The 12,279-nt window shown below is 49.0% G+C and overlaps 1 protein-coding gene across 1 annotated transcript in view; it reads right to left on the reverse strand.

Annotated features, from left to right (window-relative positions):
* The window catches only part of Igsf3 (immunoglobulin superfamily member 3), a 37,557-nt gene extending 26,355 nt beyond the window's left edge, over positions 1-11,202 (reverse strand). Inside the window, exons 1-3 of the mRNA XM_071618781.1 lie at positions 11,101-11,202; positions 8,176-8,586; positions 2,924-3,313 (exon numbers count right to left, since the gene is read on the reverse strand). Coding sequence (XP_071474882.1) covers positions 2,924-3,313; positions 8,176-8,586; positions 11,101-11,113 — 814 coding nt within the window. The 5' untranslated portion in view covers positions 11,114-11,202. The remainder of the gene's footprint in view (positions 1-2,923; positions 3,314-8,175; positions 8,587-11,100) is intronic.
* Between the last annotated feature and the right edge of the window lie 1,077 nt (positions 11,203-12,279).

A 12,279-nucleotide genomic window follows, 5' to 3' on the forward strand; every position in this document is an offset into this window, starting at 1 on the left:
TCATCTATGTGAATGGTGCATACGCTATTTTATACGATTATCTACAGTGAGTTCAAAAGGCCTGTAAGCATTAAGGAACACAAAGTGCAGCGCCATAACTAATTTGGCTCCAGTTTTCTGGAGACCACTCACACAAAAACATGTTCAGTGATTTTAAACCAATCAATTCAATCAAATCCCCGATTAAGAAGCGCACCCAATTACTGAGGGAAACACACACGTACACATAACAATGCATTTGAATCAATCTTTTCTCCTCTTTATGTCTCCCATAGGCAGAAAAAGACAAAGACGAGCACTGAGGCTCAGCGTTGCGCTCCTCTTACAGTGTGTGTGCTTGCTACCTACTCTGGATTTGCTTGTTTTACATGGGAGGGGGGTGTGGTGAGGGGTGCTGGACAGGTGGGGAATATAGCAACTTCCCCGGAGGACAACTTCTCTCGAGGGTCTTGCAGAGACAATTCAAGGATATGAGGAGGCTCCTGAAGAGCTGCAGCACTGGTGGTTAAAAGCATGGATCTGGCTAAGCTCACGACTTCCTGACTCTGTAAGTCCGGTGTCATTTCATAACCCACTCAAACTCTGATTTCTCATGTACACAGTGAAGATGCTGATTGTGCCTACTTCTTGGGGTCAAGATGCTGAGAGGGAGAAGAGATACTTATTTTTCATCATCATTAATGATATCAATATTCCTTTTTAGGTTCAAAGCTCATCCCCACTGTTGTTGATTCAAAGTAAGGGATGAAAGGTCATCTTCGGCATCGAGGGAGAACATCCTTTTGTCTGTCTCATGCAGAAGAATGGTTTGCAGGATGTCACTCTTAACCCTACTGTCACCCCAGTGGACTTTGGTATAAGTTCTGGCTATTGTGTGGAGCAAGCTTGGAAAAACCACACGGTTTGGGAGGAAAACCACTCTGGCAGGCGAGGCAAAGGTGAGCACAGACCTGTTGCCGTGATGCCCATTCTGACTGTTTACAAGGACTCCAAGGCCTATAAAAAGGCAACCAACAAGTTAAAACTCTCTGGATTAAGTGAAAACTAGGACAGAACTAATGAGGATCTGAGTGCAGGTTCAAAAATGAAACTTCAAAACAGGAGGCTGATGGTGTAGCACAGGCCAAGCGCAGAGCGGTGGATCTGGAGTTAGAAGCGAACATCTCTAACGCAATGCAAGCTTAACCCCTGAGTGGTCAATGGGCTCAGTCACTTCTCTGTTGTGCTGCTCTGACTTCTTTGTATCACAGGATGGATATAATATCGACCTCCACAGGGATTTAAGAGGTGGGAGCAAAGAGGGAGATAATTTAAGCAGAATCACATTGGACTCTTCGGAGAAAAAGCGCCATTCAAATCCAAGGTATCATCACCATTACCGATGTGATTGTTGTTGTTCTTTGGTAGACTTACCCAAGTGGCCTTGGGGCAGGATCTGGTGGTGCTGGGGGACTTTAACTACCCAGTTATCTGCTGGAAAAGCAATATAGCAGGCCACAGATCATCAAACAGGTTCTTGGAAAGGGTGGGGGGAAATCTTTCAGTACAAAAGATACAGGAAGTAAACAGTGTGGCTGCCCTTCGCTGGATCCTTAATAAGGGAGGAATTAGTTGTAGATTTTAAAGTAGAGAGTCCGTGGTTAAGGCAAGCACAGACAGACAGGAAAATGGTAAAGAAGAGTGGGCATTCAATTCCACAGTTTCAACCATACACATATTCGGCAAGCACCTACTCTATGCAAAGCACCATGCTAGGCATTACAGGGGAAAAGGTCAAAGAAACAGAAGAAATTTCAAGGTAATTAGGTGTGTGTCTGTGTGTGTGTGTGTGTGTGTACCTGTGTGGTTTTTAAAAACACAACAAGCATGAAAGAAAATAACCCTGTTGAGGAGAAGAAAAAAAAAATCGCAAATCCCAAGTCTATTTTTGACTTTCCACTTGGAGAGAAATATTTTAAATATGTAAAGGTGTAAATAAAAATGTAAAGGAAATCATTAGAAGACTGAGAGAACAGTTTGAGCAGCTAAGGAAAGGTTAAAGGTTAGTTTTTAAAACTTCATCCTCTCGTTTACAATCAGAGCATTGTTAAGTGTTTATTATCTTTCTACTACACAGAACTACGAGAGACAGGAGATTAATAAGAACAACCTGACGCTATGGACATTGGAACACAACATGCCCAGACACTGGGTGGTCTCCGGAGTCCCCAGCAAGGGCTGCACCCCACCCGGACAACGCCAGCTTGCACGGAGGCGGGGCCTGTTGCAGCAGCCTCACGGAGGCTGGGCTTTCCTCCGAGGCCAGCTCCGGGAGGACGTGGGAGACCCCGACCATCCCCTAACTGCTCCTTTCCTTTGTGCTGGCAATGACACCTCTACCACCCGCTGACTTTGATCAGAGCAATTTCCAACCCAGGGAAGAAACAAGTGGGAAATGCCCACCTTTCTACTTAGAAAAACCCAGACAGCAAACCCTTCTTAAGAATGCACTTCATCATTTAAAATCCTCCCCTAAAAGACCAACTCTCCTTCGGTGAGATTTCAAGACAGGCCTCAACCCACTTCTCCTGGGACGCCACTCCCACTCAGGAGCTATCAGCTCTCCAGGAATCCTGGTCTTGCTCCAAGCAGAGCTGGCACGGCTGGCGTTTACCCTGAGCTGCTCCAGCTAGGGTCTGCTGGTGCCCATCTCCAGCTGAGACACACAAGCCTGATGCCTGTGAACCCGGGGGCCTGCTGGGCGTGGAAGGTGGGCAAGAGGAGGCAGAGGGACTCAGAGGGGCTCTCTTCTGCTCTGCTCTAACGCTGCAGTCCACCCTCCCTGCACTCCCCCACCCCAGCTGTATTCTCTCTCCTGCTAAGTGGCTCTAGGCACGGAACCAGGGACCAACGGGAACAAGCACATAGAGCTCTCTCTACTTACTGAGGGGGTGCACTATGATGGGAATGTTCTTGGGACGCTTGCTCTCCTTGTCAATGAATTCCCCAGTGACTGTCTTCTCTCGCTCAGTCACACGACAGTTGTATTTCCCACTGTCTTCCTGGCGCAGGTGGTAGATCTTCAGTACAAAGACACCGTCACTCTCTTTGGCCACTTTAAGCTGTCCCCTGGCTTCCCGGTGGGCAAATTCACTGTTGAGGATGGGCACGGCGTTGGGCCCCATGCTGGCGATGAGGGAGCTGTTGAAGGCCCAGGAGACAGCAAAGTAACGGTCGGGAATGTTCTGGGCCTCCAGGATGCATCGGAACTCCACGGGCTCACCCACTGTGTGCAGACGCTTGTCCGTTTCCAGCCGAACGGTGAACTCTTTGTCTGAGAAAACAAATAACAATAAAAAAGACTGAATTGTTCTAGGAGAATGAGGGTTGCAGATAAACTACATTGGAAAAACCCTACTCCCTTGGCCCTTCTTAATGCTAACCACAGGGAAGGGTCCCGGCACCTGAGAGAAAATCCAATTCAGACCCAGGTTACCTGAGGCCCAAAGAAACCCATGAATATCACAAAGTCCCACCTAGACCCAGACACTCCAAGGAGTTTGTTATCTCAGTTAAGACCAATGAGGCTCTGTTCAAAGCTTATACTGCCCTAGATTAGACTCCCCCGAACCCAATAGGAGCTCCTGATATCACTTAAATGGCAGATTGCAAAGGTCTTGCCTTGAATATCCACAGAAGCAATGCCACTGCAAGTATTTTCAGCAGATATTATAGGATTTACCTCACACGTCAGTGAGAAAAAAATTATGGTGGCCTAGGTGCTGACCCCAATCCCAATAAATACTCAAAAATGAATCTACTGAAATTCTCTCTCAACCCCTATGTGAATACTGGAAGTAAGACGTGGATAAGACAAGCCCCAACAGCACGGCATAGGGAAAATGAAAACTAACATCTTCTCGCTGGCCTATCACCTGCCAGATTAAATGTGGGCTGTGCCCATCCATTTCCACTGACAGCCTGACCACCTTCGAAGTAGCCAAGGAACCCAAGCACTCTCCAAAGAGCTGGGTGTCCAACCAGGCACGGGGGAGAGATGCAAGAAGGACTCGTCATGGGGACCACATTCTATATGATGGTGCACAGTGAGTTGTTAACTCACGAGGCGGTTATCCAATCTCAGAGGCACCCACACAGAAGTAAGGGGAAAGACGTAGGAGTTGAGGGATGGAGGAGACTTCTGTCCTAGGACATGGAGTCACAGAGCCCTGGCTGTGACCACTTCCCAAATTCCCCTCCTTCCTCCAAAAGAGAACATCAAAGGGAAATCCCATCGCAACGCTGTTTGAATTCCCTGTAGACTTCATAGTCTCGACATGAACTGCCCTCCCTCTATGGCATTCAGTCTGAACCACCATCTATCTTTAGGACCCTTGCCTCACTCGTCCCTGATCCCACCCACTCTTTCAGCAGAGGAGAATCCCATTTCCCTGAGAAAACACAGGAATCGTGACCCAAATACTTCGTGTGTGTTCCTTCAGCTCAGCTCTGCACCCACCCGTTCCCCATCCCCACTCCCCTGCCGAGTGGGACAGTGTCTTGCCCCACACATCCCTTCTCTCCAGCAACTTAACTCCTTCCTGCCTTTACTCAAACCTCCTGACAGAGCAAACTATACTCAACAACTCCAGGGCTCACCTCCAATGTATCGGTGCCTGCCAATGCGTCCCCTTCCCAAGAAACCAGTATTAAAAGACGTGGCTACTCTGTCACCATCTGCCCACATGAGCACACCCACGTGGGACCGCGTCCATGCTATCTGCTCTGTTATTAGCCCTCTGGTCAGCCCAAGTACAGTGATTCACAACCCAACATCAATGCTAAAAAAAGCACTCCTTCCACATAAACGCCAGTGTGGACATGATGGGGGGTGCACTAGACCTCAGAAATTTCCATTTGCCCTGGGTCAGGCTGGCTGCAACTGGCTTTCTTCTTTTGCCAGCCAAAGACTGCATCCCAGGGGAATGCCCGCTGGCTCAGGGAAGTCTTCATGCTCCCAGGTTGAGGATATGTAACACCGCCCCCTTTCAGAAGAGCAATTAGATTTCGGTTATGTCCAGTCAAGTAAATGGACAGTAATTAATTTAGGCTTTTTCGAGTCCCGGTCACTGAAATTTGGCTTCTGGCCCTTCTCCCACAAGTAACTGACCTAGCCAATGGCACCCGTGGCTCAACCTATGCCACCCCACCATAAGCAAAGGCTCTTCTCAAGTGTGCTTCAGCCTCTGGAGCCCCCCAAGTCCCTTGGGATCCTTGGCGTCTCCCCCTCGGCTTCTCCTCCTGCTTGCCTGAACACTCTGGTCTTGTCTCTCACTGGAACGAGCCTTGACCCCCCAGGGACCCCCTCTACAGGTCTCCTGAGCCTCTTCCTCCTGTGGCCACACGGGCTTTCCCTGGGTCCTCCTCACTCACAGGCCTCCTTCTACATTTTGAGCATCTCTCTAAGAGTTTGAGGGATGGACTCCTTGACTAAAGAACAGCCAGCGTCACCCCAACTGACTTTCAAGCAGGACTCTGCAGGTCTCATTACCCTTGCTTCTTCCTCCAACCTCCCCACGGTGCCCAGAACCACAGGAGCCCCAGGCCCAGCCCCAGGGCTCCCTCCAGCTGGCTTCCTCCCTCCATCAAGTCCTCCATCCTTCGGCCTCTGGTCACGGCATCCCTTCCAGGCCACTGCCACTGCTCTAGCTGTAACAGCTCTTTTCTACCAGGTCTCTTGACCTCAAACCCAACCTGTCTGGGCAGCCTCCAGGTGGCCCCCGTAAGTTCTTCCTTCCAAACCCCTAATCGGTCACTAACTGCTTAAAAATCTCTATCCTGCCCTTTTCAAATTTTATCAGGAGGCAGTGGAAGGAGAACTCCTTTCTTCATATAAAATCTTTTGGCTGCCCAACACGGTTGAAGCAAGAGGGGAAGACTAAGGCCCTCCCACACCTCCCCCTGAGCCCCAGGATGCACACATATGCATACGGACATGTGTATGCACTAGGTGGACCTTCTCAGGCACCTCCCGGGGGTTCCTCGGTGTCTTCCCCTCGGAAGTTCCCAGAAGAAAGAACCAGGCTTGGAAACTCCTGGTCCACAGAGTCAAGTCCAAGTTCCACACCACAGGATCTAGGGCCCTAGGTTACCTTTCCTTTCTTCTCCCACCACCCATACCTACGACTCAACATCTAGTCATGCATGACTTTTCTCCACTTGCCAAACAAATCATTCTGTGCCTTCAGATTCTTCCTCTTTCCATCTCCTCAAGCTTTGAGACAGATCAAGTCACCAACCTTCTTGGATTTTTCTTAACCAATATTCCATCCAGGGAAAAATCACAGCAGCAAAAATCTTTGCATTTACTGTGTTTCCAGAACACTCTGCAAATGCTATTGAGCACTCAGCACCTTCTCCTTGGCCACTGGTTCCCAGGTCTGCAAGTACTCTTAAGTACAGAGACTAAGTGTTACTCATCTCTGCATCCCCTATGGCCTTGCACCACGACTTCAGTGCCGTAGAGACTGACTGGTGTTGACTAAAATGAACAAAGCAAAGGACAAAGTTAGTCATGCAACCACTGAGCCTGAACAGGAACACAAAGTCATCGACTTTTGGTGATGTTAATTTTCCCCTTGCTGGCTTAGTCCAGATACGTTTGCAGGGCAAATTCAAAAAGTCCTAATTCCAAATTGGTAAGATTAAAATAAAGAAGATTAACTGATGCAACCTAATTTAAAAGCATTAAGATTCAAAATAGGAAATAAAGCCCCTTTGGTAGACTTCTTAACTTCAGAAGATCCAGAAGAGGCTAAAAGCCCTGGGTCCTACAGAGCGGATCACTGTTCCATGTCTAGGAACCCAATCCCTTGGTAAAAGTCTTCAAACCTGGGGTCCCTCCACTAAATAAATGTCCAGAGAAGCCCTTCCGCCCTATTCCCTCTAGAGCTGTACTTGACAAACTGTAGACAATCGAAGAATCACCTGAGAAGTGCACCAGAAACCCAGATTCCCAGGTCCCTCCCAAGGGTCCCCTGGTTCAGGACTCTGGGATGAGGCCCATAAAGGGTCCAATTTGGTGAGTCTGAAGCACTGCTCTTGAATGTCAGAGGAACCACACAGAACCAAGACAACTGACTATAACAAATGGGAAAGGAGGTCAAGAGAAGGTCTTGATGAGAGAAGCCCATCTATAACCCAAATCTCCACTCCCTCACCAGGACCACCAAAGTCCTCACCAGTGGTGAGTGTCAACACAAGGAAAGGCTCACAGGCCACTGTCACTTTCAGGATACCTAATGATCATCCTCCAACCAAAGCCAGGGGCTGGTAGCCCACAGGAGATCCTGGCTCCCAGCCCCGAATAAGCATAGCAAGAGCTGTTGGCTCTGACCTGGAGCTTAGCAGGCTCAGGAGCCTAGAGTGGTAGACACCAAGAGAAGCCGGAGATCAATACAGCTCACCAGGCCACTATCACTTTGCCACAGTCTTCAACACATCACCCAACTTCCTGAGGGGCCCTACCCAGGTCTTCCTTGAGAAAGCATCTATGGTGGGACACGGTGCTCTTTGGACTGGCCTCTTCCTCAGGTCCCTCCATAAAGTAATCTGTACTCCACATCCTCACCTATGGAATGGAAATGCTCCTACCTAATCACCTGACAAAACTGTTGAGGGATCGTGACAACAAATGACAAAGCAGTTTGGGAATTGTAAAACACCACTAAAGAAATATTAATATAAAAAGTAATAATTTCTATAGTTCATAATTCTAGGCCTCCAATGAAAGGCTCATAACCACAAGGTCTTCTATGAATTGGTACCTGAAGAAGGGCAATACCAGCAAAGGGGTATCGAATGTGGCTAAACAGGAATGGGAACCAGAGTCATGACGTAGAATTGCTTTCTGTGAAATTTCTCAAATTTTAAAATGAATTCCATATTTTTAAAAAATGTACAATAGCGTGTAGGTAAAGAAACCAGGACAACAGGCAAGATTCAGCCTGGGCAGTACCTGTCTGGAACTTGTTGGAAAACCAGGTCTCAGGAGACCTATGTCCCTGTGTCTTCCAGCTGCGGGCAAGATCATCTCTAACTTCACATGAGAGCCAAAGATGTCCCCGCACCCTCCCAGTGTCTGACCACCCTCGCTACCAGGTGACAAACAGGGACAAGAGGCTCAGAGAAACTGACCAGTGGGCTGGACGTTGACCACGGCACCCTCGGAGCGCTTCCGGGTCATGGCATACCATGACCCCTCGGGATCCTGGATCCACTCAGCGGCCTCGCAGTAGAACTCGCCCTGGTCAGAAGGCTGCAGGTGGAAGATGGTGAGGCGGAAGGTGGTCCTCCCCAGCTTGTCCAGCCGCACCTCCCCCAGGCTCTGCCTCTGGGCGTATTCGCTGCTGGAGTGCAGTATGAAGTCCCGGCTCAGGGAAATGACCTCCACCGGCTTCTCGCCACCCTTCTGCCGGAGCCAGGTCACAGACAGGTGGCTGTGTTGGACCGTCTCTGTGGCCACCTCGCAACTGAGCTCCAGCGGATCCTGCTCCACTTTGTGCAGGGTCTGGGGCACGGCGGTGGTCTGCAGGGAGTCTGGGATCACTGCAACACAAAACGTCCCAATAGTGAGCCGACACAAAGCCACAGCGTCTGGGACTCACTGGAAGCAAGGTCCCTGCTCTGTGTACACAGGCACGACTGTTCCTCTGTTCCCAACGGAGTCGGCCTCTGACAGTTGTCCCAAGGCCACAGACAACCCTGAAAGGTGATACACAGGAAGAGTTTTCTGCTTCGCTGTGAAACACACTCAGGGGGCAGGGAAACATCACACTTACCTTTAACAGTTTAATTAACTGTGATAAATTAACTCTCCTAAACATAATGTGTCAAAAAAGTTTTCTTTTAAGTCTAATAAGGCTTTTTTTTTTTTTTTTTGGCGGGGGGAGTTTCTAGGAATTGAACCCAGGGGCACTCAACCACTGAGCAGCATCCCAAGCCCTTTTATTTACTTTATTTTGAAAGGGAGTCGTACTAAGTTGCTTAGGGCCTCAAGAAGTGGCTGAGGCTGGCTTTGAACTTGCAATCCTCCTGCCTCAGCCTCCTGAATCACTGGGATTACAGGTGTGTACCACCACACCTCGCTGACTTCTTGTTGATTTCCGTATTGCTTTGATATCCTTCCTTTATCCATTCACTCATTAGTACTGGGGATTGAACCTGGCAGTGTTTTACCACTGAGCCACACCCCTCGCTCTTTTTATTTTGAGACAGGGCCTTGCTAAATTGCCTAGGGCCTTGCGAAATTGCAAAGGCTGGCCTCATTTTCCCTATTCCTCAACTCACTGTCCTCTCTATTCCACAACTTAATCAACAACGCATTGCCCTTGGAAAGCTTTGGTTTTGTTTTGATTTTTGCAGAGAAAATCCTCACTATCCCCTATTTCTGGGACACTTAACCACTGAGTCCCATCCCCAGCCCTATCTTGTATTTTATAAAGAGACAGGGTCTCACCGAGTTGCTTAGTGCCTCGCTTTTGCTGTGGCTGGCTTTGAACTATCGATTCTCCTGCCTGAGCTTCCCAAGCCCCTGGGATTACAGGCGTGCGCCGACACGCCCGGGCCCTACTTTTAACACATATAATTTTTCAGCCAAAATGGTCCACACTGGAAGGAAGCCACAGTGTGGGAGGACTCAGGCAAGTGAGGAGACTGCCCTGCGTTCCCATGGTGGGAATTTGACCCTGATCCTTACATCTTTCTGGAGATTAAATACCACCCCTCTCTCTGATGAGGGCACCCCAGTCACAACCAGTGTGGCATCTTCTCCCTGTATATCTCAGAACTGGGTCTTAAAGTCCTCCTGTTATTTGAGGAAGGAAAAAAAAATAAGCAAAACTCCGTGTTGCTGTTAATCAAAGAACCATCAACACTCCTGCTTAATTGTGATAATAAAAAACCAGAGATTTAAAGACCTGAGCAGAGAAATAACAGCCTTGATCTTGTTAACCTTTCACACTAGCTTTGTAAAACCGTGGCCAGGGCCATCAACGTGGAAAGACGCCCCCCCCCCACTCCTCCCCGTCACTCAACACACATGGAGGGAGACAGCGGGTTCACAACTCCTTACTCGGGCAGCCAGAGGGCTGAGCAAGGACCTGCAGCCGCTTTCTCTTCCTAACTCAGCAGCACCCGGGCATCTCAGAGCCTGTCCAAATGGGCCATCCTTTCTGACAGTTGAAAGAGTCCAGGGAATTCCCCCTCAAAATAGGGCAACCTCATGTGCTGATTATTTTCAGTGAAAGGCCCTGGGAAAGCAGCATCTGCTGCAAGAGGTTATACTCTGATATTCCCTTATCTGCATAAAGACCAGACCTGCCAAAGAAGAAAGCAATTACCTTTGGTCCCTGTCCTGGGTTTTCATTAACTAAACTCATATCCACAGGGAGGAAGACGGAAGAATGCAACCACACCTGGGCAGATTCTGTCACAAGCTACTGTCCGTCTTCTTGGCCCACTCACTTCCCAGGGAGAATAATTTACAAACTATTGTCTGAACACTGGCCAGTTCATTCACCTAAAATCACTTATTACCCCTCAAAATTACCTCATTCCCCATCCCCTTCTCCCCTGTGAAGAGGGACCTATAAGCATCTGGGCCTCCCTGGGTTATCTGGGTGGTCACTCTCCTCCAGTTTACCCTCATGCCCATGAACACCTCCTCCTAAAACTATTCTACTCATCTGCCTATTGGAAGGGGCAAAGGAAGTTTCTCTTTTGTCCCTACAGGGGTTTTACCTCCCTTCTGGCTGATGTAATAGTCTCTATCTTGTATATCATTTCTATATCAGCATCACCTATAAAGTCCTTGCCTTATATTTTTTCATAATCCCTTTCACCAGCTGGAGGTCTGGTCAGCCTCTGAAGTGCATAACATTTGCATGAGCTCTCTTTTAAGTTTTAACACCAGCATGCTATTATTTACAAGTGAGCACAGAAATTTTGTTCACGTATGCCACCTGTTGACCTCTAAAATATCCAGGGAGTCCTGATAAACACGCGGTACGAGACACGGGGACTCAGGCCTAACACTGGCACATGAAAACAGCATCTCCTTACCCACTAGGTTCATCTTGGCACTGTAACTCCCAAAGTAGCGCTCGTCGGTGTTGGGCGTGTGGCATTCATACTCCCCGGCGTCCCGGGCCTGGAGATCTGTGATGTGCAATAAAGCCGAGTGCCCCTGGACTCTTTCCACGAAGATCTTTCCACCTCGGACACGCTGGGTATAGATGGCGTAGGGGAAAGAAGAGTCCACGGTGCTGACGATCTGCACCTCCCGCTCTGGGGCGGACGGCAGGTAAATGGACCACTGGAAGTTCTGCTCGGAGGGTCCCTGGTAGCCACTCACGTTGCACCAGATGGTGATGTGGGAGCCCTCTGTTCGGTACAAGGGTCCTTCCTGGACTGTGACCTGCCGCTGTGCTGACACCACACCTGTAGGAGAGGCAGACACACACAACACACTCGCTTACTTTTCAGACCAAACACAGGCCGCCATCTCCAGAGGGTTTGTTATTTGTGTGACACGATGATAATATAAATAGCTTATTGGCCCTTTCAGAGGCTCTGTGTGATTTATAAATATTAATTAAAACACTCTGTGGTTAAAGCACTGTCTCTAATTTGCATATGTGGGAACTTGATCATGCAAGGACGTGGTCCTGTTACTTATTCGGCGGCTGACCCTTGTGAATTTCACTTAGCCCCTCTGTCATTTAGGCAGCAGTTTTATATCTAATTATTAATGGCTGTTTACAAAGTTTTAAACAAAACGAGCAGGAAAAGTTGAACCCTTGGCACAAATTCAGATGAAAACAAACGAAAGCAACCTTCTCACACCATCTAGCTGAAATTGAACGTTTCTTCCTTAATTAGAAGGCTGGCCGGAGAGAGGCCCTTTTGGGGGGGCTACGCTCTACACTTTCAAACGTAACTACTCCCCGCCACCATCCCAAGGAGCATTCCTTCCTTCCCTTTCCCTCCATAAATGGAAGCGGAGCTCCTACACGCTGCTGCCAGCTGGAGCTGAGCACACGCTGATAGGAACATGAAGCGCCGAGGCAGATCCCTGCCGCCCAGATTCCCACCAACTGGCCAAGTGCGGGAAGCAGACAGTGCACAGCGAAACGTGTAACAGGACAGCCACAGGCCGCCCCGCAGCGCTCAGCCCCGACTTGCCCGGGACGCCGGCCTTCTGGCGGAGATATGGCTCTCCAAGGTCACTTCTGCCTGCCT

The sequence above is a fragment of the Marmota flaviventris genome, chromosome 10 (assembly GCF_047511675.1).
Source record: "Marmota flaviventris isolate mMarFla1 chromosome 10, mMarFla1.hap1, whole genome shotgun sequence".
In the NCBI taxonomy this organism is placed as follows: domain Eukaryota; kingdom Metazoa; phylum Chordata; class Mammalia; order Rodentia; family Sciuridae; genus Marmota; species Marmota flaviventris.